The 24764-nt window shown below is 56.7% G+C and overlaps 1 protein-coding gene across 3 annotated transcripts; it reads left to right on the forward strand.

The window, feature by feature from the left end:
- Positions 1–40: 40 nt before the first annotated feature.
- BGLAP (polyamine-modulated factor 1) lies at positions 41–24710 on the forward strand. 3 transcript variants are annotated; one of them, XM_087855127.1, is made up of 10 exons: positions 2007–2198; positions 18971–19076; positions 19641–19741; positions 20645–20844; positions 22853–22874; positions 23589–23601; positions 23829–23940; positions 24076–24114; positions 24219–24288; positions 24449–24710. In XM_087855127.1, exons 1-10 carry the CDS (start codon positions 2038–2040, stop codon positions 24576–24578), a joined length of 954 nt encoding a protein of 317 aa, XP_087711253.1. In that variant the 5' UTR covers positions 2007–2037; the 3' UTR covers positions 24579–24710. The 3 variants fall into 3 exon arrangements, with proteins under 3 accessions (XP_087711257.1, XP_045640169.1, XP_087711253.1); XM_087855131.1 differs by lacking the exons at positions 22853–22874; positions 23589–23601; positions 23829–23940 and having other exon boundaries at positions 41–2198; positions 20706–20840; XM_045784213.2 differs by lacking the exons at positions 22853–22874; positions 23589–23601; positions 23829–23940; ... (1 more) ...; positions 24219–24288; positions 24449–24710 and adding an exon at positions 22032–22509 and having other exon boundaries at positions 41–2198; positions 20645–20840.
- Positions 24711–24764: the final 54 nt, after the last annotated feature.

A 24764-nucleotide genomic window follows, 5' to 3' on the forward strand; every position in this document is an offset into this window, starting at 1 on the left:
TTCTTCTGGCTTCCCCTGCCATCTGTGTCCCTGAGACCCTGATGAGAGCTGTACATAGAGCTTGCTTACGATCACTGGTCTTCCTCCTGGGCTTTTAGCCCGGGTTCCACCAGCTGCCGTCAGCCCTTTCCTGCTTCATCTCGTAGGCTTGCTTGTTTTTACTTTGGGACTGAGCTGCCCACCAGACTGCTCTGCTTTTCCCTGCTGCTGGGGGCGGGGAGCACGGTGCCAGGTACTTCTGCACAGGGAGTAGGAGCAGCAAAACCTCTGGTTCTCCAGAGCACCTGTCCTCTCTTTGGAGAGTTATTAGGTCGGGGACAAATGTTGATACTTTGTGTGTGTATTTTTTTTAACATCTGTGAACTAGGTACTGTCAGTCCTGCTGAAGCGCCAATCCTGCAGTCAGAGCCCACCCCTTCCTCAGACAGGTGGAACATGTGGCTTTTCCCTCAATCCCAGTTACTTGTCCCGTCCACGTTCCTTTGGAGCCAGCAGGCCCCGGACATGCAGGCCGCTGGCTCCCCGGGGCCCAGGTGACTAGAGGGGCAGGCCCAGTTCTGAGGAGATGAGGCCACCTGGGCACGCTGCCCCACCAGGTGGAGAGGACAGCCGGTCCAGAGCAGCCCAGGCAAGCTCTGGGCCCTGCGCGGTGGGGCTGCCCGCGTCTACACCCCAGTCACCGGGACTCACGGAGTCACACGTCTCACAGCGGGAATCTCCCAAGTCGTGGAACCACTGGTGTTTCTCTTCTCATCCCAGTCACGGGCCTCCCGAGGGATGCTTGGGAGAGAGTAAGGAGCGCGTCAAGAGGTCACCCGCACCAGGACCGCTGCACTTACCAGCCCGACACTGCCCAGCCGATCTGGCCCCCACCCAGCACTCCTCCTTCCCCCGCCCCGCTGCCACCAAGCCTGCCCGGTGCGTGGTGCGGCGCCCCTAACGACAGAAGGTGTCAGACCCTGCACTGCACAGGTGTGGCTGGATGAGCCTTCCCGCCTCTAATCGGCCCCCCTGGGAAAGGCCGCGGTGCCAACTTGAAAGGTGCTAGCTACCCGAGGCCTTGACACTTCCTACGGCTGCCCCTCTTCTGTCACCCTGGCCAGATCTGAGCCAAACCCCGCTTCTCCACCTTCGCCGCCGCCCGTCGCGGTCTCTAATCTTCTTGGATTATCCTCCTTCACCTACTTTCGGTTTTGTGTCCCCTCTCCTCCTTTGTCAGGGGTCCCCCAGTGTCTGTCCACTAATGGTCTCCCCCGTGCACAGGTGACTCTGAACCTCCCGCCCCAAGAGCCACCAACAGGATAGAGGCCAGGGCCCCTGTCTCCCGCTCTCTCGGCGCCTCAGCCCTACACCTCTTCCCCGGGGGCCCGGCTGCGGTCTGGCCACGCGGGCCGTGTGGTGCCCCGCCGCTCTCGGGGAGGTGGGGGTTCGTGCGCTCAGACCGCTTTCCCCGCGCTCCGTGCCGGACGGGCCACCCTCGCGCCCCGCCCCCCCCCCCAAATCTGTCCCTCTATCGCTCTCGCACTGGCTCGCAGTCCGAAAGGTCGCCATGCGTCTCCGGACGGGGAGCCCTGCCCCTGCTCTCCCATCCAGCACGTCAGGGGCCCGGGGCGGCTTGGGTTACGGAGCGCCCGGGTGGGCAGCGGACCGAAGGCCGCGTCAGCTGGACTTGGGGGTGAGCTGGTCCGTGGCCCGAGCTGGAAGGAACGTGGGACACTGGGCGGGCGGGCACGCAGGTGCAGCTGGCATTGATAGACTGGACTCCTGTGAACATCAGCGGCGGACATTCACTGTTGCACTGTACGAAGTCTCTGACGTGTAATTAAACGTTTTTATTGAGCCCCTGAGCACTAGCTTCCGTGTAGTCGGCCCGCCTGCCCTGAGAGGACGTCGGTGCGGAGCGCGCCGCTGCCAGCGACGTTCGGTAATCGACACCCGCCGCCTCCAACCGGAGGCGCCCAGTGCCGGGGCCGGCCAATCGGGGGCCTCGGTGGGCGGGGCGTCCGAGCCCGTTAGATTTGGCGGTCCGGCTTCAATATGGCTGCAGCGCGCAGCGTCAACGCAGAGAGCGCTTGTGAGGAAAAGGGGCCTGAGGGGTCGTGTCCGGAATCTGTGCCCCCCGGTGCCACCATTCCGAGGGTGAAGCTCCTCGACACTCTGGTGGATACTTTCCTCCAGAAGCTGGTCGCCGCCGGAAGGTAAGGGGGAGGAGTAGGCTACAGGCGCGCGAGAGGCCCGGGGGAGGGGGCCGGCGGCAGCGGCCTGATCACGTGGCCTCGTTCCTGGGCTGTGACTGGCCGGCGTCCCCTTCCGGCAGTCACGTGGTCTCTTTCTCGCGCGCGCATGGGGGCGGAGCAGGGAGCTTGGCGCTCATTCACCCCGCGCCCGGGCCCCTGTGCGCCGGAGGGCGGCCGGGGGGCGGCCGGGGGGCGGCCGGAGGGGCGTCGACTGATGCGGAAGTGTGGGGCGCGTGCGGGTGGTGTCCCCCGCGGGCGGTGCTGTGGCGGTGCTCCCCGCGCGGCCCACCCCTTAGCCCCGCGCAGACCTGCGGCGGACCCTGCGCCCGCCTGGTGCGCAGTCCGTGGGCGGACACGTGCTGGGCACAGAGTAAGCACAGGGTTTGCTGAGATAGTGGGCAGGCGATGGGACGGAGGGCAGCTCGGGGAGGGCGCCAGCTGGGGACTGGACCCTGAGCGGAACGTGGAGGAACGAGGGATAGGGAAAAAGGCTGCAGACGGAGGACACAGCTTGTGCGAAGGCCCTGAGGTAGTCAGGCCTGCTGGGGGGGGGGCGGCGGTGGCGGCCTTTTCGTGCAGGACCTAGTTTCCGGAGCAATGGATTTGATAAAATAATTTGTAATTATTTTTATGGACCCGTCATAAGACACCACCAAGATCTGTCCAGGAGAGGCCCCTCTTTTGCTTTTTTATTTTAGACCCCCCCCACTCATTCTTGTATTCCTCGCCCCTCTCCATAGGCCCCACTTTCTATTAGCTCTATGTCCTCCGTTTATTTATGTGCCAATATCTATTGACCTACTACAATGTCCAAGGCTCTGTTGTAGGAGCTGGAGATAGACCAGTGATCAAGCAGCGGTAAAGAAAAATAAATCAGGGTAAAGGAATAGAGCAGTGGGGTGGGGGCGTCTGGGTTAGCAGGAGTGCAAGGAAGTGACATTGGAGTATGTTTGCTTCTTTGTAAAATACCTTGTTTTGTCTATGCTTGTTTTAAGATTATATGAATGATAATTGAGCTGCATACAACTTTTTTCACTCAACACCATTTTTTTCCCTTAAGATCAAACCATGTACTGTAAGTGCATGTGGTTCAGGGCTTCTCGGGCAGTTTTTCTTACCAAGATATGCATCAGCGCTTACCTGTCCCCTGTCACAGACCCCCTGGTTCCCTCCAGGCCCCTCCTCCACAGGTTATGCCGGGTGACCGTCCTTGTCCGTGTTCTTACAGGAGTGCTGGCATTTCTGGACGTAAATATCGGAGAGGGGCTGCTGGATTCTGGGGCTTACACCTCCTGTGCCTTGTCAGATTGCTTTCCAGGAAGGCTGTTCCTGTCTCCTCCATCCTCACCAGCACCGAGTGTCCACCATTCTAACCCCTGCAGCTCTGAAGTTGTGGAGAGGGCTGTCCCACGGTTGTTGTAATTCGCACACCCCTACTGCCTCACAGCTTTGGACATGTCCTCATTACACTTGTCAGTCATGTGGCTTCCTTTTCTGCCAGCTGCCTACTTGTTTCCTCCAGCTTTTTTTTTCCCAGACTCATTTTCTTAAGATTTTATTTATTTGTCAGAGAGAGAGAGAGAGAGAGCTCACAAGTAGGGAGAACTGCAGGCAGAGGGAGAAGCAGGCTCCCCGCTGAGCAGAGAGCTGGATGTGGACGTGGGGCTCGATCCCAGGACCCTGGGACCGTGACCCGAGCCGAAGGCAGACGCTTAACTGACTGAGCCACCCAGGCACGCCCTCTATAGAGTTTTAAAGTTCTTTAAAGAACTCGTGCATTCTTTACTAGGTCACTACCTAGTACTTAGTAGTTTCTGTTACTATTGTGAATATTTTCTTATTTTCTATTTTCTTTTAAAATTCGTTACTGATGACTTAGAGAAACTATTGCTTTTTGTAAGATAGTTGTATCTAGCAATCTTGCTCCACTCTTAGGAAAGTATAACCTCCCTCAGAGTGCACAGATCATAAATGTTCATCTCGATAACCATTTTCACGAATGAGCACACCCTTGTAACCAGCACCCAGATCAAGAAACAACCCCAGGAAGTGCTCATGTGCCCCCTTCCCAGCTTTACCTTCAGCTGAAAGGGTAACCTCTTTCCTGACGAGTGTTAACCAGACATTAATTTTCCCTGGATTCCCCCCACACTTTATTAAATGCAATCCTGTAGTTTGTAATCTTTTATTATGTCTGACTTCTTTTCCTCGGCATTGCCTTTGTGAGATTCACCCAGATTGTCATCAAGGACTTGCAGTAGTAAACACTGTTGTAATTGTCTTTGCCTTCTTCCTAAAGTTCTCCACAGTGTTTAAGTTTTGGGCACATATTTTTGGAAAATTATGAAAGTCCCTGTGTGTTTCTAGTTTTCAGAGAGGTTTTTAAAAAGTCATAATTTTTTTAAGTTAGTTTGTTTATGTAAGTAATCTCTACATCCAGCGTGGGGCTCGAACTCATGACCCAGAGATCAAGAGTCACGCTCTTCTCTGACTGAGCCTGCCAGGCACCCCTGAAGCATCATAATTAGATGTTGAACTTTATCAAATGTTTTCTTCCTCTACTAAGATGATCTTGTAATTTTTCGTTAGTTCATTAATATTGGTGATCTCTGTTGGCAGATATTATGGAAGTTAAACCATCTTTGCCTTCTGGGAATGAATGTACTTGATTATGGCGCATTTTTAAAATACACTGGCTGGCTCAGTGGGGGGAGCGTGTGACTCTTGATTTGGGGGTTGTGGGTTTGGGCTTCAGGTTGAGTGGAGAATGCTTAAAAATAAAACCTTAAAAAAAACCACTTAGATTTAGTTAGATCTGTGTTTATATGCTAATAAGTTGAATGCATCTTTATTTCCTTTACTGTCCTTATTTGTTTATGGAATCAAGGACATATTAGCTGTGTATGAGGACGTAGACAGTACTCCCTCTTCTGAAACGATTTTTGTAAGATTGGGATTATCTATTTCTTAAAAGTTTGGGAGAGCTCACTTAGGCCAAGAATTTCTTGCTTTGCTGAGCACAGCGGGCGTCGAGCCGTGGCGCTGGATGTGTCCTCACTGAGGTCGCTGCCCGCGTCTGGTATGGAGCCGTTCTTGTCATGGCCACAAGTCGACTCGGATTTGATTTCTTCTTGTGGTAGGATTGCTGTTTTACAGGCGCTCCCCCACCCCAAATCTGTCTCCTTTGTCTGTTACAGTCTAACTTTTCAAAATGTTTTAAATTTTTACTTTAATTTTTATTACTTCTCCTATTTCCATTACATGCTGTTTCTCTTTTTTTGGACTTTATGTAGGCAGAGTTCTATCTTACTAATCTTTTTACAAAATTGGCTTTTAAAAAAACTTTTGAGGTTATTATGAGCCTCTGTATCTTTGAAACCTATCTTTATTTTTTATTTCTTTTGATTTGTTTTATTACTCTCTTCCCAAGTTCTTGAGTTGAATATTTAGCTCTTTTCTTTTTCAGCGTTTTTTGGTTTTTTAAAAAATGTGCTTAAAACTATAAATTTTCAGGGACACCTGGGTGGTTTATTCAGTTAAGCGTGTGCCTTCAGTTAAGGGTCCTGGGATCAAGCCCCACTTTGGGCTCCCTGCGCAGTGGGGAGCCTGCTTCTCCCGCTCCATCGGCCATCCCCCCCACCCCAAACTTGCGCTCTCTGGCTCTATCTCTCTGTCAAATAAATAAATAAAATCTTTTTTAAAAAACTATAAATTTTCATAGGACTACTTTTGCCAGTTTCTACAAATTTCAGTATCTCATATTTTCATAGTTGTTGAAGTTTTTAATTGAGATCTAATTCTTACACCGTGAACTTTACCCTCACAGTGCACAGTTAGTACCTTCACAGAGTCGTGCACCCGCCGCCACTGTCTAGTTCCAGAGCACCCTCATCGCCCCAGAAAGAAGCCTCGTGTTTGTTAGCAGTCACTCCCCCCCACCCCGTTCCTCACCCCCAGCTCCCAGCAGTCACCAGTCTACCTTCTGTCTGTGTGCAGCTGCCTGTTTTGGACATTTCCTCTGCACTGGGCATACCTCGCCTGGCCTGGCCTGACGTGTCCGGCTGCTCGCACTTCGCATAAGGCATGATTGCAGGGTTCCTCCGTGTCCCCATGTCTGTACTTCTGTCCTTTTTATGACTGAATCGTATTCTGTGGTGTGGCTCTCCCGACCACATTGGGTGTATCCTGCATCGACTGCCGCCCGGGTGGGGCTGTTTTCGCCTTACGGTCTGTTAGGAGGAATGCTGTGAAGGGCTTCACTGAACCAGTGTGCGGCTCTCCCGGGGATACACCTACGAGTGGAGTTGCTGGCTCGTAGAGTAACTCCAGGTCTCGCTTTTGGGGGAACTGCCACTGTTTCCCAAAGCAGCTGTGCTATTTTACGTGTCCGCCAGCTTGAGGCGTGGCGAGGGTTGGGATTTCTCCACATCCTCACCAGCATTCCTTACTGTCTGTCTTTCTGATGGCAGCCCGTAGCCCAGCGTACAGTGGTATCTCACAGGGCCTTGGATTTTCCAAAGGACTACCGAGGCTGAGCACATTTCAGGTGCTTATTGACCATTTTTGTATCTTCTTTGGAGAAATGTTGATTCAAATATTTTGCCCATTACTTATTTATATACAGTTTTTTTTTTCGTTTTATTTTTGTCTTTTTTTAAGATTTAAATATTTTTTTGAGAGAGAAAGAGAGAGAGCACTAGAGAGAGAGCAAGCACGAATGTGGGGCAGAGGGAGACGGAGAAGCAGACTGCCCGCTGAGCAAAGAGCCCAATGTAGGGGGCTCAGTCCCAGGACCCTGGGATCATGATCTGAGCCGAAGGCAGATGCTTAGCCAGTTGAGCCACCCAGGTGCCCCTTATTTTTTAGTTTTAAATAATCTCTACACCCAACTTGGGGCTTGAACCCATAACCCTGAGATCAAGTCGCATGCTCCACCAAGTGAGCCAGGCGCCCCGTTTTTGCCCATTCTTTAAGTGGGCAGTCTTTGTACCGTTAACTTGTAAAAGCTCTACTTTTGAGAAGTCAAATTTAGATTATTTATTTATTAATATGTATTTATTTAGATAGAAAGTTGCAGAGAATTTTTTTTTTGGTTGCAGGTGGTTTTAGTGTCATGTGAGAAACTACTGTCTGATTCAAGGCCACAGACTTACAGCTGTGTTTTCTTCTAATGAGTTGTCTGGTTTTTGCTCTTTTGTTTGATCCATTTTGAGTTAGTTTCTGTGTGTGATACGAGACAGGGGTCCAGCTCCATTCTTTCACACGCGGACATAGTCATTTAATTTTATGTATTTTATTTTATGTAATTTTCCTTATGATTTCATCTTTAACCCAATGATTATTTAGTAGTATGTTTTTTGGTTTCCAGACATGTAATTTTTTTTAAAGTTAACCTTTTGTTGTGATTTCTAATTTTATCGTATTACGATTAGGTAACATGGTCTGTAGGACACCAATTTTGGGGGGAACTTTTGACACTTTGACCCCATGTGGCCAAGTATGTGGGCAGTTTTTGTGAATGTTCCATGTGTGCTTGAAAAGAATGTGCAGTATCTGATTCCTGGGTATAAAATTCTATACTTAGTTTCAACTTTTCAATGTTATTAAAGTCTTTTATATGCTTATTTAAAAAATCCTCCTGGTGACTTGAGCCATCCATTTATTTTTAAAATCTCCAGTCACAATTTCTGTTTTAAGTTTGTTTATTTATTTTTAGTAATCTCTGCTCTCAACATGGGGCTGGAACTCACGACCCTGAGGTCAAGAGTCACACGCTCTCCTAGCTGAGCCAGCCAAGTGCCCTTGATGTTTCTTTAAGTCATGACTGATCCTTTTTTTTTTTTTTTTTTCATGTTTGGGAGACGTCTCTCCACTGGTTTGAAAATGTTTATTTATTTATTTGTAACGCTCTGAATGTATAATGCTCAGCGGGGAGTCTGCTTCTCCTTCTCCCTCTACCCCTCCCCCTAGTTTCTTTCTCTCTCAAATGAATGAAACAGTCTTTAAAAAAAGGAAAAAAATGTGCCTTGCCTTGACTGAGGTAGTAGTCACGCAGGGTTACACACATGACGGCCACACAAACTGGGGTATATGTGATCGCTGGTGAAATCTGAACGAGCTGTGTACGGTGTTGACTTTCAGGTTTTGATGTCGGACTACAGTTGTGCAAGATGTTAACATTGTGGAGGGTACTTGACTTTGCAACTTCCTGCAAATCTATAATTATTTCAAAATAAAGAGTTCAAAAAGGTTAATCTACAAAAGATATTTATCATAGCACAATGTTCAGTGGGAAATAATTGAGAATCACCTAAAATGTCCAACATTTGAAGAATGGTAGTTACACAAGTATAATAACTCGGACTAATAAAGTACTCTGCTGGTTTTTAAAATTCCATCTGGTGGGCACCCGGGTAGCTCAGTCGGCTGAGCATCTGCCTTTGGCTCAGGTCATGATCCCGGGGTCCTGGGATCAAGCCCCATGTTGGTCTCCCTGCTCAGCGGGGAGTCTGCTTCTCCCTCTGCCCCTCCCCCCTTGTGCCTTCTCTCTGTCTCTCAAATAAATAAAATCTTTTTAAAAATCTTTTATTTATTATTTTAATATTTTATTTATTTGAGAGAGAGAGAGCCAGAGAGAGCAGAAGCCGGGAGGAGAGGGTTCAGAAGCAGGCTCCCCGCTGAGCAGGGAGCCGGACAAGGGGCTTGATCCCAGGACCCTGGGACTGTGACCAGAGCTGAAGGCAGACACTTAACCAACTGAGCCACCCAGGCGCCCGTAAATAAAATCTTTTTTAAAAAATAAAATTCCATTTTGAATAATGTCTAATCATGGGAAAATGATCACATTATAATGGTAAATTTTAAAATCAGGTTATGGAGAGAAGCATGCAGATCCTACATGAATATGATTTTTCTCTAACTGTATTAAAATTGCAGTTGACAGGGGCTCCTAGCTGCCCAGTGGGTGGAGCATGCAACTCTTGGTCTCGGGGTTGTAGGTTCAAGCCTGTCTATTGGGTATAGACAGTCCTTAAAAAAATAAAATCTTAAAAAAATAAAATCGCAGTTGATTAGTTGACATGTTACATTTTTTAGTCATTTAAAAATGACAATTATTATTTTTTAAAAGTCTGAAGCATTCTGTCTGACCTTGGAAAGCTTGTCAGCCCAGAGTCCCATGCCTAGCTGCCTGGTAGGGGCCACAGCAGCCTGAGGTGGTGCAGATGGAGGCAACTGGGGGTAGGATGCAGGGGAGAGGAGGGACGGGGACTCCAGGACTCCCATCTTGTGGCGGTTGGGTGGAGGGTGGTGCCATCCATCAGGAGCTGGGGAGAGAAACAGGTCTGGGGTTAGAAAGCTGTTTGGATAGGTTCAGGCTTCTCTGCATCTTTGCTCCCTCCTCCCAGCGCCTGGCCAAGCACAAGTCAGTATTCTGCCTGCACCCCTCTGCCCCTTCCCCAGCCCGAGGAGCCATGTAGTGGAGCCTCTCCCCCATGGGACATCGTGCCTCTACCGTGAGCCCGGCCCCTTCTGCCCCCGTCAGTCCTCTCCCCTTCTCCACAGCAACTACTGGAAATGCCCATCACGCCCCTCGGGCCTTTCCCCCGCACCCCGCCCTGGTGCCCTGGCAGGGAGAATGACCCCCCCACACCTGGTCTGTAGAGAAAACTGAGGTCACCAGGAGGAGTTCCTGCATCTGTGGATCTGGCTGAGAGTCACCCAGTCCCGCTTACCGCCTCGGTGTCGCTCCCCTTACATCCGAGGCTGTGGCTGCAGGTTTCTCCCCGCTTCCCCATCTCCCATTTAGGTCTCAGCTGAAAGCATTTTGCCGCCATTCCCTTGAAATGTTTCCTTTCAAGGTCATTAATAACTCTTTGTTGTCAAATACCGTGGATATTTTTTCGTCTTTGCCCTACTTGCTCTCCTTGTCGCATTTGACGCTGCTAGCCACTCCTTTGTCCTTGACGCTGTCCCTCGGCCTCCCACACCAGTCTCTGCCCCTCTTCCTTCTTGGGCTCCTCTTCCTCTCCTTGTCCTGGAATGTGTGAGCGCCGGCCCTTCCTCACATCCCTCCACACGTGAACGATCATGTCCCTTTTGATGTCTTGTTGCTTCTAACAGCCCTTGAGGGTCTGTGCACGGCTCCTTGCCCTGGCCTCCAAGGCTCCATGCACTCTGGCCGCCTTCGACGCCTTGTCATCTCAGGGAGTCCTCCTCCTCTCCTGGAAGGTCCAGAGCTTTCCTGCCTCGGGGCATTTGCAGCTGATGTCTGCTCCGCCAGGGATGGTTCTCTGCCATCTCTTGCAAACCGTCTTTAAAGCTGCCTTCCTCCCCTGCTTACTCTTCTTTTTAAAGATTTTATTTATTAGAGTGAGTGCGCAAGAGCACACGAGGAGGGGCAGAGGCAGAGGGAGAGGGAGAAGCAGACTCCCCTGCTGACCAGGGAGCCTGACCCGGGGCTTGATCCCAGGACCCCGGGATCATGACGTGAGCTGAAGGCAGAGCCTAACTTCCTGAGCCACCCAGGCGCCTCTTCCCTAGTTACTCTTTATCACGACACTTCTGTTTATTCCCCCGTAGCACCCTGACCGTGCACTGTTCCCTTGTCCGTGTCCCCCACGTTAAACCTAAGGTCCAGAGGACAAGATCGGGTCTGTCTCATTCACCGCTCTGCACTCATTGCTTATCACGGTGCCTGGAGATGCCCAGTAGACTGTTGCGGGGTCTTTGAGGGTTCCCAGGCTGCATCTCTCTGCCAGCCTTCAGGATCCAGCAGTCTACTTCTGGACTGTCCTCTTCGTGTCCCACAGAACCACCGAGCATGCATGGTGGAGACAGGACGGCTGCTTCCTCTGTGGGCTCTGACTTGGTGGAAGATACCACCGTGTGCCCATTCTCTAGGCCAGAGGTTTGGGAATGCTCCCCAGTCCCTTGCTCCAGTCAGCTGCCGGCCCCGCTGAAGCAGTTTGCTCTCAGCCTGCTCCCTCCCGCCCGTGTGCCAGTGCTCAAGGTCAGACCTGCCATCTCATTAGGTGGCTGCCGCCGCCTCCAGGTTGCCCTCCAGCCTCAGTCCTGCCCCTTCCCTTACCGCTCATATTGAAGCATGTCCTTCTCCTGCTTAAAAAGGTTAATTGTCTCAGGGTTGCTTCCAGAATTAGCTCAGCTCATGAGGCCATTCACTCCTTGGCCCCTCGCTATTTCTCTAGCCATGGTCAGGGCCATGGGTGTGGAAGATACGCATGCGCACATGCACGCGGACACACACACACGTGCCGTGAGCTCCCCTGCAGCGACCCGCTCTTTCCGTTGGCCGCCTCTCCCTGCCAGGACCTCCTTCCCTCTGCGGGCTTTAGCAGGACCTTGCGGCTTGTTTCACACGGAAAGGGCTCAACAGATGTCGGGTATGAAAACACCCGCTTTGAAGATGTATGCAAGTACTTGAACCTCTCCCGAGTCATCAAGTTAAAAGTCCTTAGTCTCCAAGACCAAGTCCCTATACGGGGACAGCGGTCTCCACGTAGTACAGGCTAGTTTGTTCACGTGCCAGCGGGCTGTCGCACACCCCGCACTGATTTTCTCTGCGACTCAGCCTACTGCTCGTGCACCTGTTCGCTTGATGAGGAGGCAAATCGTACGACGCACCCCAGAATGACTGGCAGGTAGTCGGCCTCGCTGGGCCATCAGAGCAGACGGACCCCCGCCCCGCCACTGTCTCCAGGTGGGGTGTCTTCCTTTCCTAGGGTCGACTAAGGCAAAGACCCCCACCTGTCCTCTCTTGGGGGTCAGAACATAGAAGCAGGCTCGGTTGGGGCTTACCATCGTGACTTGTGCCTTGTTGTCTGAAAAGGAAGGGTTCTGTTCTGTCCTCACAGCCTCCTGGACCTTCTGAACGACCGCCATCCTGTTTAGCTAAAGCAAGCAGACAAGCTGTCCCCCTTCAGGGCTTTGTCACAAATCAGGGCCACCAAGAGAGGCAGCTGGCTGGAGGCGGCAGTGGGCCCTGGCGAAGACCAGGTCATCCTTTTTGGTGGCAAGCGGGATCTGCCACAGGCGCCACGCCACCCTGGCTGTGCCCTGGGGGGTGTCTGTCCAGGCCCAAGGGAGGAGGGGGTCCAAAGTGTCCACCGGTGCAGCTGTGGTGGCCAAGTAGGGTCTGTGAGACCAAACTTCAGCCTCCGTGCGGCCGCGGGGGAGTGCAGAGCGCTTGGTGTGCCGGCCGGCTGCCCGCGGCCTTCAGAGGAGACAGCTGCTCCCGGGTAAGCGTGGTACCGTGGTACCGGAGAGTGCGGCCACGAGATGCGGGCCCCCCGATATCTCACCCTGGTTGCATGTGCTGGAGACCATGCTGCACGGTGACGTGTCTGCAGCGCAGCGGGGCTCTGACTGTGGCTTGTTGGCACCTCCAGACCACCCGCCGCCCTCTGTGTCCCCTCCCCGTGCCTGTGTCCCCCCGCCTGCCTCCCCCCGAGTCCACCCCACACAGCAGCCTGAGGCCTCCTGAAGCACAGGGCTGATCCCGGCCTGGCCGTGCTTCACCCCTTCGTGGTGCGCCCAGCCCTGCCGCCCTGGCAGCCTGTGGGCCGGGGGCACCTGAGCCCGAGCCAGGGGGCCCCCTCGGGTCCCAGCCACGCCACCTCGGGGAAGCCTCTGTCTCCTTGCCTCCGCTCCCTCGTCAGAGGAATGGAGGTGGCGGAGGTGGAGCACGGAGCGTGCTCGGCAGGGTGGCCGGGCCTTCCGTCCTCCGGCCTGCCCGTGCTTCCCGCTTAGGCCTCAGGCGTTGCTTCCTCCGGGGCGTCTTCCCTGAGCTCCTGCGAGGTCCTCTCTGCTTCCTGTCCTCGGTTTCCTGGGACTGATCTGTCTTTCCTTGGTCACGGTATCCCCTCGAGGGCATCTGTGGGTTTGTACCGCGGAGCGAGGCCGGCGCGCCGTCGGTGCTCGGTGTCTGTCAGGTGGGTCCACGAGTACAGTAGTCGCCCATGTCCCCAGAGTGGCCGTCCACGGGGTCAGGACTCGCAGCTGCAGTCTGGAAGCAGATGACCCCCCGTCTGACGTCCGGCCTGACGGTCAAGAGTAGCCGGACAGTCTGTCACACGCTGACGGCATTCCCTGCCTTCCTCCCGCCATGTGGGCGTCTCGTCGTCGGGCAGCATCACAAGAAGAAGAAGGGTGAATACCGTCCAGTAGTGTATCGAGAGACAGACCTCCCAGTGACCCAGACACTGCCACCGGCGGCCGCCCATCTCCGCAGGGGCGTACATCTGCTGCCTGCGGCTCCGGGCGGCTGAGGTCCTTGACAAGTGATACGTGAGTCCTGTGCGTCACGGGAAGCTCCCCACCTCCATGTGGTGACCAGAGGCCCGGCCACGAGGAGTAGGTGTTTCTTCCTCCACCCAGACCTTACTGCTCAGGTCCCCGTGCCGACTGGAGCGCCCTCCCCCGTCCCCAGATGCTGCCGCTATCTTTAGCATGACCCGTCCGGCCCCCGTCGCCTGGGAACACGCTGCCACTCATTGGATGGCCTCTGATGAGTGATTGCAGAGCCCAGCAATCCCAGCTCCCCTCAAGAGACCCCAGTAAATCCCTCTCCGCCCCCAAAAAAAAAAATATTGAGAGAGAGACCACATTCACATAACTTTTATTGCAGTATGCAGTTACAAGTATATTTTATAGAACAATTATTTTTATAGTGTTGTTCGTCTCTTACGGTACCTAGTTTATAAATTTTATCGTAGGTATGTATGTATAGGAAAAAACATAGTATATATCGAGTTTGGTTCTATCCACAGTTTCAGGAATCTGTAGGGGTGTTGGCAGGTACCCCCTGTGGATAAGGGGACTACTGTACAATTATCTTGTTGGAGTTTTTAATTTTTGTGTTAATATTTATCAAATCAGAAGTCTTTTTCGGAAAAAGTACCCCAGTTTCATATTCTCACTATTAAGTTTCTAGTAGTTTCCAAAGAATCCAAGCATTAAAAGGTTAGATTAGCGCAAGGGGCCTTTGTATTCATGCGAGAGCGAGAGCAAGAGGTGAGCAGGGAGAGGAGCCGAGGGAAAGGGAGAAGCAGACTCCCCACTGAGCAGGGGGACCGGAGGTCATGACCCAAGGTGAAGGCAGACACCTAACCAACTAGGCCACCCAGGAGCCCCTAATGAAGGTTAATTTTTAGAAGGTAACCTTTTGTCAACAGTTGTCATCATAAATCGCAGACTTGTGCTGTCATCAAGGAGCATTTCTCGTTTGGGCTTCCCTACGCTTTCTCAGGCCTGCGGCTGCCCAGCACACCCAGGACTGAGAAGGGGCAGCAGGAGGGAGCTGACCGCTAAGCACCTACGAGCGCAGCGGGGCAGCCGTCCAGGTGGTGGGCGGCGGTGTGTCCAGCCCTCCAGCCTCTGTCCCCGTCTCGGTGTGGCCCATCCCTGGGCTGGGACCGCAGCGCCCTCTGGTAGGCAGTCCGTGAAGGGACGCCCAGTGGAACCACAGGGCTGGGCTCCCCTAGCGCTGCAGCCCACCGAGCCCGAGCCGGGGTGTGCGGGCGGACCTTGACACAGGGACAGACCACGAGGGCTTGATTCTGGGCTTCAGTACTCTGAAGTTAATTTTTTTTTAAGTTAAACTGATATGGGCGCCTGGGTGGCTCAGTTGGTGAAGCGACTGCCTTCAGCTCAGGTCATGATCCTGGGGTCCTGGGATGGAGCCCCGTGTAGGGCTCCCTGCTCAGCGGGGAGTCTGCTTCTCCCTCTCCTTCTATCCCTCCTCCTGCTTGTGCTCTCTCTCTCCCTCTCTCAAATAAATAAATAAATAAAATCTTTCAAGAAATAAAAAAATAAACTTGTGTGATAACTGTGTTTGTAGTGAGTTCTTAGTGCAGTTAATGAAGTATTTCTCCGGCGAGTCCCAACCGTGCAGGGTTTCAGATACTGTGCAGGAAGGCTTGAAGGGCAGGCCACTCCAGATCTCGGGGCGGCGACTTCAGGCCGCACATGGGGCGTAGAGGTTATTTAAAAAATACTTTTAAAAAAAGAGTGTAAGAGAAAAACTAGATTAAAATCAGTTGTTATAGTCGTTTGTGTTTTGAAATTCAGTAAATACATTTCAAACAGTGACTTTGGTGATAAATGTAACCCCCTTTCGCGGGGGCCACAACTTAGCCTTTTCTGTGTCTTGGGGCCAGTGGGTTCTTCTGCTGCTGGGCTGGCTTCTTTGCGGGCATCTGCCACCAGGACGCTTTTCGGAAGCACTTGCCTCCTGCAGGGGAGACTTCTCGACTGTGGGAAGCCCGCTTGCTGTTCTCACAGCGGAGGGGGCGGTGAGGACTGCTCTTCGGAAATTGGTGATCCTGATTGTGGCTGACATGCTGCTTGTTGATGGGCCGGGCACTGTGCCAAGTACCTTCCATGTGTGACCTCAGAGCCTTTCTGTGAGCGCGGATAGTTACTATCCCCACTTGACAGAGGCAGGACCCGAGGCTTAGAAAGGTAAGGAAGTTGTCCCAGGTCACTCGTGAGCGGTGGCAGGAGGATTTGAACCCAGACAGGACAGGCTGTGCGTCCGCAGAACCAGTGCACGTAGCTAGCACGCAGCTGGGTGGCCCCTTGCGTACCCTTGGAAGGCCAAGGCCAGGGCACCGTTCCAACAGAGGGCAAAGGGGGACTTGGAGAGAGGCCATCGGGGCTGCTCGTGAGGGAGGAGGACTCCGCCCGAGCAGCACACACCCGCTGGCCTGGGGTCCAGGGTGGGGAGGTGGCTGGGGTGGGGCTGGTCTGCAGCCGCATCGAACACAATTCTGGGCACCCTGGAGATCCCAGTGACATTGCAGGGGGCGGGATGGCCCAGAATGTTTTCTAAAATGCATCACTTTTCCTGCTTTTTCCTGAGAGTATCTATTTTAGGAGATTCACAGGGGCATTTAAACCATTCCCAAGCCTGCCCCGGCTCTCAGGAAAGGAATTTCTGGTGGTGGGGAGAGGGGGTTGGAGGAAGGTGGGCAAGGCACACGCGTGTCAGCTGCAGAATGAGGAAGCCCAGGCGCGGTGTACGCCGTGATAACCGCAGCTCACGCCGCTCTGTGAGGAGCGTCATTGTAAGAGTTCCCATCACGAGGAAGAACTTTTCTTCTCTGTTTTGTGTATCTATGAGCTGGTGACGGGTGTTGACTACTCGTCCTGTGGTCTTTATTTCACCGTATGTGTGGGTCACAGCATCGTGCCGTGTGCCTTATACGGGGAGGCGTGGCCATTACGTCGCAGTAAAACGAAACAAACAAAACAAAGCGAGGATCCCTGTCCTCCTGTCTCGCTGACACCGGCGTCCAGTCCGCCTGCCTTCCCTCCGTGCCCGTGAGGCAGGCATTCGCTGTTCGGGGATCTACGGGGACGGGCTCTGCTTTTGCGGAGTCCTCGGAGCGCGGCGGGTCCGCAGGAAGACCTCCGCAGCGGCACAGGTGGGCAGACAGCCTGCCCCCGACCCCTGGCCCTCGCCACCGCTGCCGGCTGCCTGGGCACTGGAGAGGGCCCCACTCAGACCCTCTGCCGGCGAGCAGGCTGGGAGGAGGAACAGGATCTCCGGTGTCCAGGCCAAGCCCGTCTCCAGCCACAATTACCGGGTTTCAGTTCCAGCCCCGCTTGGCTGGGCGTCCTGCTTCTCCACATTCCGCATGTAGCCACGGACTGCGTGGCGAGTGTGGCTGGTAGCACATGAGACACCCGGGGCCCTGCTGAGGCTGAAGGGTGCCCGCCATCCGTCCCTTGCCCTGGTCACGGCTGCCAGTGTCTATCGTGGACCGTCACAACAGGGAGAGACTGTCCCCTCCCGCGGAGCCGCTGGCAGAGACTGGCAGCCGGCCCTCCAAAAATAAAGCCCTGGCTTCCTGCGTTTGCCAGTCTCCAAGGTAAACGCTCAATCCGGAGTTGCGGAAAGAGGGCCGCAGCGCACCTTACAGTGTTTCCAGACAGGCTGTCAGCCGCCCCCAGAGCACGGAGAAGGTGCTGGATGAGGAAGTCCTGTGTTCTGAGTAGTTGGTACCATTGCTTTTAGTATCATGTGCTACCAGACTGTATAACCTAGTGTTCAGTGCGGCCGGTCGAGCAGCGGGCTCACGATTTCCTGAAAACGCAGCAGGTGTCCCTTGCAAGCCCCCGTGCGTGCTCAGGTTGACAGACACGGTGTAGGGCAGGATCCTGGCGGGGAGGCTGAGAGCCCTGAGCCGTGATTCTCCGAGCGGGGTGGGGGCTAGGCATGGGCTTCCAGGGACCCAAACCCCTGTGTCCCGTGGCCCCGAAACCTGGCTGCACAGCTGAGGAGTGTCCAGACCCACAGGCGAGCGCAGATGTGGGCTGCTGTGTGCTCGGGGACTCCCTGGCTCACACACTCCTGCAGGTCATCGGACGTTGCTTCGTCAGAGAGGCTTTCACTGAACACCCCCACCCCAGCTTAAAGACGATCCCCGAGACCCATTTCCTTCCCAGCGCCCTCCGCAAGTGGCTGTCCCCACGTTCACGTGTGTTTCTGTGTCTGCTGGCATCTCTCTGCCGGAAGCTCAGGGTGGGCCATGCAGCCTCTCCCCCCCCCCCCCCCACAGAACACCCAGTACCTGGTTGGCGGCCAGCATGGCAGGCAGCGCCGAACCCTGGCAGAAGGTGAAGGGCCCGAGGGAGAAGGTAGAGACGAGAAAGCAGGGACTGGGGAGAGGAAAGGCAAGAAACTCGTTACCTTATTTGACTTTCTTTGTCTAAGAGAGCAAGCCATGGGGAGCATCCTGGGTGTCCTCTGATCTTTCCAGCCATGAGGGTGGGTCAGGAGCCCAGCTCTCAGCTGCCAGTGACAGAGACCTGATTTTAGATGGCAGGAATAGGGGCACCTGGGGGGCTCGGTCGGTGAAGTGGCTGCCTTCGGCTCAGGTCATGATCCTGGGGTCCTGGGATCGAGCCCCATGTAGGGCTCCCTGCTCAGCAGGGAGCCTGCTTCTTCCTCTCCCTCTGCTGCTCCCCCTGTGCTCTCTGTCAAATGAATAAATAAATCTTAAAAAAAATTTTTTTTTTAATGGCGTGACGATAAGAGGAATCCATTACCCCACTAACTAGCAGCCCCAAGGTGGGTTGGCTCTAGTTCGGTGTTTTCAGCAGCTTGATGATGTCCTCAGACACCCCAGTTCTTCTCTTCTGTTTGGCCTCCTTAGGGCCTCAGGCAAGGGCCCCCACCCACGGTGGCCAGGAGCTGGAGACATCACCTCCGGCAGGTGTAGTCACACCCTACAGAAAGGGTATCCGTTCCTTCCCGTGCGGCTCCTTTGAGGAGGAAGGAAAGCTCTCCCGGAGGCCACATGTCCTTTCCTAGTCCAGCCCAGCAAGGGGGCTGGAACGAAGGGAGTTTCTCAAGGACCGGGGCCCACACCGGCAGCAGCGTTCCCCGGGAGCCGGTTGGACATGGTGGGGGCAGCCGAGTCTTAGCGAGCCCTCCCAGTTGTTCGATGCACATGGCTGGACAGGTGTGACCCACCCGTAAGGGGACACCCCTGAGCTCAGCTGGGCTCTGCTGAGAGGTAGTGAGGACCCTGGGGACGGGGGGGCTGAGCAGAGCTGCAGGTGAGATGTCTTGCACCCACAGCCTTTACCCAGGGCTGTGGAGTTGACCAGGCCCCGAGCCCCACAGGGGAAGGCAGGGGTGGCCAGGCCGGGGCTGTGGGCTGGCTGTGCGCTTGACCGTCCATCTTGCTGTCTGTGCTTCCCGCCAGCTTCCAGAGATTCACGGACTGTTACAAGCGCCTGCACCAGCTGCAGCCCGAGATGACGCAGCGGATCTATGACAAGTTTGTCACCCAGCTGCAGACGTCTGTCCGGGTGAGTGGCAAGGGGCGCAGCAGGGGGCGCTGGCTGGGGCCCTCTGGGTCCTCAGTGCTCGGAGCTGCCCTCTGTGGCCGCAGGCCGTCCCCCTGCTCTCGTGGTCCAGTGCTGTGCCCACTGTCCGCACCCCCCCACTCCTGTCCTCCCCGCGTCCCCAGCACCTGGTGCGGGGCCTGGCACAGAGGGGACACTTAGCCGTGGAATCCCATGGAACTGCATGCTACAGGGAGTACAAAAAGGACAGAACTCTGTCTTTAAGTAACGGTGATCCGTCCAGAGGGTTCCGTTCCTGTGCCCTCCTGCTGGGGGGTGGGGGAGGGCAGGAAGCACCAGGCAAGGCTGTGGCCCCAGCAGCTGGGCCTGCTGGGCAGGTTCTCCTCAGATGGTTTCCATTTGCTACTTCCTGTTCTTAATTATTAAAGTCACATGGAGAGAAGTTGGAATGTTGGTACAAAGACACAGAAATGAGCCAAAATCTTGCTGAGTCCTGCCGGTAGTTCAGTGTATTTTCACTGCGGGCTTGTCTGCTGTCATTAGAGCTCTTCCCTGCTTGCTCTGCAGGAGGAAATCTCTGAGATCAAAGCAGAGGGGAACCTGGAAGCGGTTTTGAACGCCTTGGACAAGATCGTGGAAGAGGGCAAAGACCGCACGGAGCCGGCCTGGTGAGAAGGACCTCACACGTGTGGGACTCCGGGTGCAGCAACCCTAGGCAGCAAGCCCGGGATCTCCTCCAGGGAAGGGGAGCCCCAGAGCCCACGGCAGGAGGCGGAAGGGCGGATTTGCAGTCTCTGTCAGGCCGCCCCGGGGGGTCTGGTTTTTATTCACTTGCCCATCTAACAACATTTAGGGGACACCCACTGTAGGCCCCGAAGGGTTTTACGTGCCCGGGATTCAGCAGTGAATCCGAGACCTGCTCCCTTGGGACTGACTCCCCCTGAGGCGTCCCACGAAGAATGGGGGGGACCCTGCGCTCCTGCCTCCCCCCACTCTCCCCGTCTGAACTGTGTCTTAGGCCAGAGTCAGGAAGCACCTTTCTCGTCCTTTCCAATTTTCTTATGCTTTGTGACATTAACATGTAGAATTGAGTTTGAGAACTGAAAACGAATTTTAAACAAGCTCTGGCAGCTTCCATCCCACTGCCCATCGGAGCCGACGCACCCCTGCCTCAGGCATCAGGACCCCGTACTCTTGCCTCCAGTCCTGCCTGCCTTATCTTCCCCCGTCCGCCAGCACTGGCTGGGCCTCTCCGGGTCCCCCACTCCCGCACTCACTGTCTGAGGAGCGGGTGCACAGGGTCCCACGGACAGAGGCTGCCCTGGAGCGGTAGACATGGGGGTGCATGTGGTGGGACGCCTCAGGCGTGGGCAGTGAGAATGGGGAGAGGGGTCCCCGGGCACCTGAGTCGAGGGCCGGCTGCTGAGTGCACCGGGAGAGCGGGGGCGCGCAGCCGGCTCTCGGGAGGGGCCGTGGAAGCCCGTCCCGCCTGAGACCGCAGCTGGGAAGCCGGCACAGCCTCGCCCACACACGTCCCCCCATCCCGGCCGCTCACCCCCGTGGTCACACAGGCGCCCCAGTGGGATCCCGGCAGAAGACGTGCGCAGCGCTCTGGCGCCCTACTTGCGGCAGCAGCGGGACGCCCTGCGGCGCCGTGTGCACAGGCAGGAGGCCGAGAACCGGCAGCTGGCCGAGGCGGTGCTGGCTGGCCGCGGGCAAGTGGAGGAGCTGCGGCAGCAAGGCCAGGCCCGGCAGCAGGCCTGGCAGGTGAGTGTCCCTCCCGCCCGAGGGACCGGCTCCTCCTGTTAGCCGTGGGGTTCTCCACCCACCACTCCCCACTAGCTCTAAAACGCGTACATTAGGGGGTGCCCGGGGGGCACAGTCGGCTGAGCTTCCGACTCAGTTTTGGTTCAGGTCGTGATCTCCGGGTCGTGAGATCAAGCCCCACGTTGGCTCTGTCCTCAGTGGGGAGTCTGCTTGAGATTCCCTCTCTCCCTTTCTGCCCTCATGCCCTGTCTCCCTCCCGCTCTCTCAAAAAGTGGCTCCGATCCAGGGTTGCAGGCAGGCTCGAGTGGCTGTACTGCTCTTGGGCTCCCTCCGTCATCCAGATGTCCAGCTTGTGTTCACTTATAAGCCCTTGGTGGTTCCCTTCCTGCGGCCGGTCTTCCTGTTCCAGTCCTCATGGCAGGGGGCCCCCAAATCTCTGGCTCCCGGGTCCCTGAGCCTTGGAGAGACGGCAGCAGGAGCAGGGCCAGTGGCTTGCTCTCTTCCCTCTTGTCCTCACCCTGTCCCTGGCTCTGGGGCACCGGGCACCCACGGGGTCCTGACCCAGGCTCTCAGCCTGCCGCTGCCTCCTGGGCCTCTTGGGGGCGCCCTGCTGATTCGTCAGGTGAGATGCGACCCGCTGTTGCCACTCCATCTCGCTGAGGCCATGAGTCACTCTTCTGTCTGGGCCCTGACTTCCAAATTGGCCAGCCCTGACATTCGGAGCCTCGGTGTTCAGAGGGGGTGCAAAGACTCTGCTCGGACCCACAGCTCACCCAGTGCAGCCACAGACCCTGCGTATGAAGCGGGTCCACTGGTGAGCTCGGTGCCAGGCCCCGTGCGGCATCTGCGGGGCTCTGTCTGCCTCCGAGCCCAGCTGCGAGCCGGCTGGAAATCGCTGGGGGGGCTCAAACGATCAGGGGATACTTTGGGGGACCTTATTCACGACGGGCACTGCTCTGGGGAGGCCCGGCCTCAGTGGCCATGGCCCCCAGCCTGCCACAAACACCTGCTGAGTAGGGGGAATCTTCCAAAGAGGCCTTTGCCTGCGACTGCCCTGCCGGGCCCGTGGCCCAAGCCCAGACCCGGTCCATGTTGTCCGGGGGGCAGAGGCCTGGAGGCTGGAGGCAAGCCGAGTGAAGGGAAAGGTTTGGGTTTTCTCATGTCCTGTTTTTCCCCTCCTACTGTTGCCAGGCCCTGCGCAGAGAACAGAGGGAGCTGGTGGGTGTGCTGGGGGAGCCCGAGTGAGAAGTCCACCGGACCAGGAGCAGAGGGCAGCCGAGGTCGAGGGCCCGGCGAGCTGCCTCTGAGAACCACTGAAATGGTGCCCAGTCCCTGAGCAGGGATGGAGTTAGCTGGAGGATGAGGCCTGACTGTCCCTCCTGTTTTGGGGGCTCCCTTGGGGTCACACACCCACCCACCCACCCCCTTCAGACCCCTCCGTTTTCTTCTAACTTGAGGACTGTTGGCCAGCTCCCATGTTGGGAATCAGGCTCCAGGCTCTCTGTCCTCCGGGTCAGGGCCAGCTGCCCGCCCCGCCTGTGCCTGAGCGCCCCCGGACCTGGCTCGGGGAGTCTGTTTGGTCTGCCCTGATTGCCCCCTTGCCGGCCAGCCCGAGGGCCCTTGCCATGTTCTCCCCACATCCGTAAATAAACTTCCTCCGCTTCCTCCACTGTAATCTGTGAGGGAGCTTCCTCCGCTGGGCCTCTCCCAGCCTCTCCCGGGCCAAGGCCCCGTGAGGCCCAGCGCGGCGCCAAGAGCCTCCAGGCTGGGGTGGGCCGGCGGGGCCTCGCCTCACTGTCACGTGCAGGGGGGCAGCGACACCCCTCATCACAGAGACCGGGACCCCTGGGTTGCCCCCTTTCTCTCTGCTGCTCGGGTTCATTGTGAGAACGGCCCCGGGCGGCCTCCCTCGGGGCTGGCAGCCGGTGAGCGCACGCACACACATGGGCGCTTTCTCTGACCTCAGTGCGCGGATCGGTACGAGTGGGCGCAAAACTGTTTTCCCTGGACAGAGCCTCGCCCCGGGGAGGCTTGGTGGGGTCTGTCTGGGAGCCCTGGGGACACTCGGGCAGATATCAGGGGGGCCCTTGCTGGGCCCCTCCTGCCCTGGCCTGAGCCCAGTAGGGCTGCGGCCTTCACCCTGGGCGACAAGGCCGTGCGTGAGGGCACTGCCTCCTCTCCGGGCTGAGCTGAGGCGGACGCGGCCCTCGGGTGCACCGGGGTGGTTTCGGGCTGGACGTCCATGTCCTGGAAGACGGGTCCCTGCAGCTGTTCACCCTGAGGACGGCCCCGGCGCAGGAGGGTCAGAGGGTCAGGAGCAGAGGCACGCTCCTCTCCCTGCTTCCCATGGGCCCTGCCTCTCCCCCTGCGGGGGCACCGGGGAGAGGCTCCCCACCGCCCCAGACAGAAGAGCTGTCTTCATCTGATGGCCCACCTCTGCTGGTTTGGGGTTTCCTGTCCTGACGCAGAGGCCGAGCTGCCCCTGCACTGGGCCTGCCACCGAGGTCCCGCAGGGGCGGAGCGCCTCTGGGTGAACGAGGGCGTCGAGGGCATCGAGGGTGTAGAGGGCCTCGCTGCCTCGGACCCCTCCCTCCCTGGGGTTTGGCTCCTGCCCTTGGGGCCGACAGTGCAAATCACAGCCTTCCAGAGGCAGCCCAGCTCTGCCGGACTCTATTTTAGACCTGGAGCCCCCCTTTCTCCGCAGGCTCCCCTCCCGCCCCTCCTGGCCTGCCCCACACTGGGCTGGAGCTGGGGGCTTGGGGTGCACCCTGCAGGGACACCGAGCCTGCCCAGGCAGCTCCGGTTCCAACCACAACATCCTTTGGGGTTTGGCCCTCAGAGCGGGGGTGGACAACTCCCAAACAGTCCTGGCAGATCCCCCGTGTCCCGCCCACGACACGGTGGGCCCCCCCTTCCCCCGCAGCACAACCCGGATATAAACCGCGCTGGCGGCCGTGAGAGGCAGACCGACCAGCTGAGGTCCAGCAGCAGCCCCAGCAGCTGCGCACCGAAAGCCACAGACAGGACAGACCCGCCATGAGACCCGCGACGGTTCTCGCCCTGCTGGCCCTGGCCGCGCTCTGCCTGGCTGGCCTGGCAGGTGAGTGCCCACCTTGGCTCGGCCTCCCCTCCCCCTTCCAGTCCTGCCACCCTCCTGCAGGCTCTGTCCTGGTGGAGGGGGGGAGAGGAGGGGGCCCAGGGACAAGCGGGATGAACCAGGCCCTCTCCTTTGCAGGTGCGAAGCCCAGCGGTGCGGAGTCCCGCAGAGGTGCAGGTGGGTGCAGGGCCTGGTGGGGGGCCGTGTGCGCATCACCCAGCGGGGCTGCCGCCATGCCCCCAGACCCTGAGCCCCCCCATCCCTGCCTTTCTGCTCCACAGCCTTCGTATCCAAGCGGGAAGGCAGCGAGGTGGTGAGGAGGCTCCGGCGCTACTTGGACTCCGGGCTGGGGTGAGTACCGTCCAGGGCCCTGCGGCTCCAGACCCAACGTGGGGGACGGGCGGGGAGAGGGCAGCCCCCTGCCCAGGGCTCCGCAGTCCCCCCCCAGGGCCGTGTGAGGAGGGGGCAGGCATTTTTCGTGGAGGCTGATGCGGCTCTCTTGGCGTGTCAGGGCCCCAGCCCCCTACCCGGATCCCCTGGAGCCCAAGAGGGAAGTATGTGAGCTCAACCCCAACTGCGACGAGCTGGCGGACCACATCGGCTTCCAGGACGCCTACCAGCGCTTCTATGGCCCCGTCTAGAGCGGGCAGTCCCTCTGGCCCTGCTGGCAGCGCCCCCCCGCCGGCTCTCCTCCCCTCCCCTTGCCCCCCCCGCCCTGCAAGTGTGGGGTCCCCATCACCCCAGCTGGTCCAGAATAAAGTCCGGCAGAGGAATTGGTGGGGCTGCGAGTCTGTGTCCATCTGTGGAGGTGCGGGGGCGGTGTGGAT

Source organism: Ursus americanus, chromosome 2 (genome assembly GCF_024610735.1).
Source record: "Ursus americanus isolate L20-20 chromosome 2, mUrsAme1.1.p, whole genome shotgun sequence".
In the NCBI taxonomy this organism is placed as follows: domain Eukaryota; kingdom Metazoa; phylum Chordata; class Mammalia; order Carnivora; family Ursidae; genus Ursus; species Ursus americanus.